Genomic DNA, 2,430 nt, shown 5'->3' with positions numbered 1-2,430 from the left:
GCTTTACACTTCTCATGCTAACTTTATCTTCCTCTGTTCGAAACCTTTTTCTGTTACCTAATAAAGTCAACTTTTAGCATTTATGGTCTCTTTTTCCTTGGTCTCAATTTTATTATTTAGAGTAAATCACATCTTGCTTCGAAATTAAGCAATCCATGTCTCTTTTTTTTTTACTTTCAGATCAGTATTTAATTGTAGCCTCTGTCTTTTCTTTTTGAGGAACTTATGATTTAGTCTTTTGTTTCAGTTCATACAGTTCTTTAAGTTTGTTCTTGATGGTGATGTAAAAGCTCTTTAATTTTGAAGACACTTCATCAGAATTTCTATTTTTAGGAGGATTGAGAAGATCTCTCAAACAGCTGGCAATCTCGGTGAGGCTATGCTGGACAGTGAAGTGGTGCCATCGTCTCTTGTGGAGATTGCTCGGATCCTCCGTGTAGCCAATGAAGTAGAAGCTAGTAACCCCCGTGTTGCTTACTTATGTGAGTTGAAATAATGTAAAAGTCCCCTGATGATTTGATCATATCGAATGATATTGTAAACAAAAATCATTGGCTGTTTTTAGGTCGGTTTTATGCGTTTGGGGAGGCATGCAAGCTTGATCCCACATCAAGTGGTCGTGGTGTGCGCCAGTTCAAAACTGCGCTTCTTCAGCGCTTAGAACAGGTATCATCACTTCATTTACTTAACGGTTGGCTTGCACATAAAATTCTTGCCGCATGGGTATTATGTGTCAGTTTACCTTATTTTGTTAAACTTGTGCAGGAGAATGAAACAACTCTTGCACGAAGGCAGAAGAGTGATGATGCACGCGAAATGCAAACTTTTTATCAACACTACTACAACACATCTATCCAGACGCTGCTGGCAAAGCTGATCGGTAAGTGTTTGATGGAAGTGTTTATTCGGATCACTATTGCAATCTATCTTTCGGTGTCTTTCATTCATAAATATTAAAAAAATTGTTTTGCCTTGTAGTGCTCAACTTAAAAAGGCATATCAAACTGACGCTGTTTCTCTTTGAAGTCTTAAAGAGTGTTAATGTGGAAATGGCTGATGAGGTGAAGCTGATAGTAGATTATGTTTTTGTTGAATCTCTCACTTTTTAGGTTCTTAGTTGATCATGAAAACATCTTGATACTCTCCTGAATTGTGTTATGGCTGAGTTTTTCTTTTTCTTTCAATTTCTTGGTGGGTAGGTTTTGAAAGCTCACACAGGGGTTCGAGGATTAATAAAAGAAATTTTGAAAAAAAAAAAAAAAAGCCCACACAGAGGCCGAAGAAAAAATTCAAATATTATGTGCCTTGGATGACGATGGTGAAGTTATTGGTGGATACCCATCTCAACAACCAATTGGAGTTAAAGCCTCCAAATTGAAAGGGGGAAATGTTGATCAAACATCCGTTCTTATTTATACTTTACAAGAAGGAAATAGACAACTGTTAGAGCAACTGAAGAAGATAAATGCTCAAAAGCAGCGCTTTTTGGATATTCAAAAGAAAAGTTATGCACTTGCAGAATTTAAAGAAGAAAAAAAAAATTCTATTGCAGGACTTGAGTTCTATACAAGATCCCAATATTCGTGTGTATCTGCAGGCTGAACAAACAAGGATTATTCAACAGCAATGTGGTGAATCTACTCTTTGATCTACTTCTTTTGACAGTATTTTAAGGATTTTGGTGTATCCAAATGTGGTTTTACCATATTATTAATTTAGCGGTCTTCTTTGTGTTTATCTTTAACTTTGCTACTCTTTATCTATTTTGAATTTTCAAGTCAATTTTTATTTAATACTAGTGGTATGCCCGCGCATTGTTGATTGTGCAGTCAAGCGAGTTGTATGTGTTTTAAATTGTTTGTGTTGATATTGTCACTTTGAATATTGATTATCTGGCTCTAAAATGGTGGTAAGTTTTTCTGGCTAGTTTAGTAGGACTTATGAATGTTTTTGACATATGTATGTAATGGTGATTTGTTCATGTGATAGCTGTAAAAACGTTGATTGTGCGCAAAATTTTAGTAAATTATTTGATCCACTTATATTTTTGAAAGGCCATTGCATTATTTATGAAAAAGTCAGTTTGGATTTTTCAATTTTATAAAGCAAACAGATTTCTTAAGAATCATTATTAGCTTTATTGTTGGTTTAATTAAATTCAACAGAATGTTTATGATGTGATAAAAACATGTTTTAACTTTCATACAACAATTTTATGAATACCATGAAATAAATAAAAGATTTTTATAGCATCACATGCCAAATGAAGAGAGAAAGAGTTTTCTTTCATGTAACATAGTAAATAGTCTGATTAAGTTTAGAAGTGAAGAAATGTTAAACTCAAAGGTACAATAATGAACTTAATGGAGAAGATAAAATTCATGTTTTCTGTTAAATTTCTAAATATGGTAAATTTTCGGGAAAATCACA

At 33.7% G+C, this 2,430-nt stretch overlaps 1 protein-coding gene across 2 annotated transcripts; it reads left to right on the top strand.

The window, feature by feature from the left end:
• Window positions 1-1,793, top strand: LOC106339983 (callose synthase 2-like). 2 transcript variants are annotated; one of them, XM_013778836.1, is made up of 5 exons: window positions 1-482; window positions 566-666; window positions 766-880; window positions 979-1,061; window positions 1,200-1,793. In XM_013778836.1, exons 1-5 carry the CDS (start codon window positions 380-382, stop codon window positions 1,311-1,313), a joined length of 516 nt encoding a protein of 171 aa, XP_013634290.1. In that variant the 5' UTR covers window positions 1-379; the 3' UTR covers window positions 1,314-1,793. The 2 variants fall into 2 exon arrangements, with proteins under 2 accessions (XP_013634290.1, XP_013634291.1); XM_013778837.1 differs by lacking the exon at window positions 979-1,061.
• Window positions 1,794-2,430: the final 637 nt, after the last annotated feature.

This window comes from Brassica oleracea, chromosome C4 (assembly GCF_000695525.1).
Source record: "Brassica oleracea var. oleracea cultivar TO1000 chromosome C4, BOL, whole genome shotgun sequence".
Taxonomy (NCBI): domain Eukaryota; kingdom Viridiplantae; phylum Streptophyta; class Magnoliopsida; order Brassicales; family Brassicaceae; genus Brassica; species Brassica oleracea.
The sequence above is the reverse complement of the archived record's forward strand: the minus strand, read 5'-3'. Positions and strand labels throughout refer to the sequence as shown.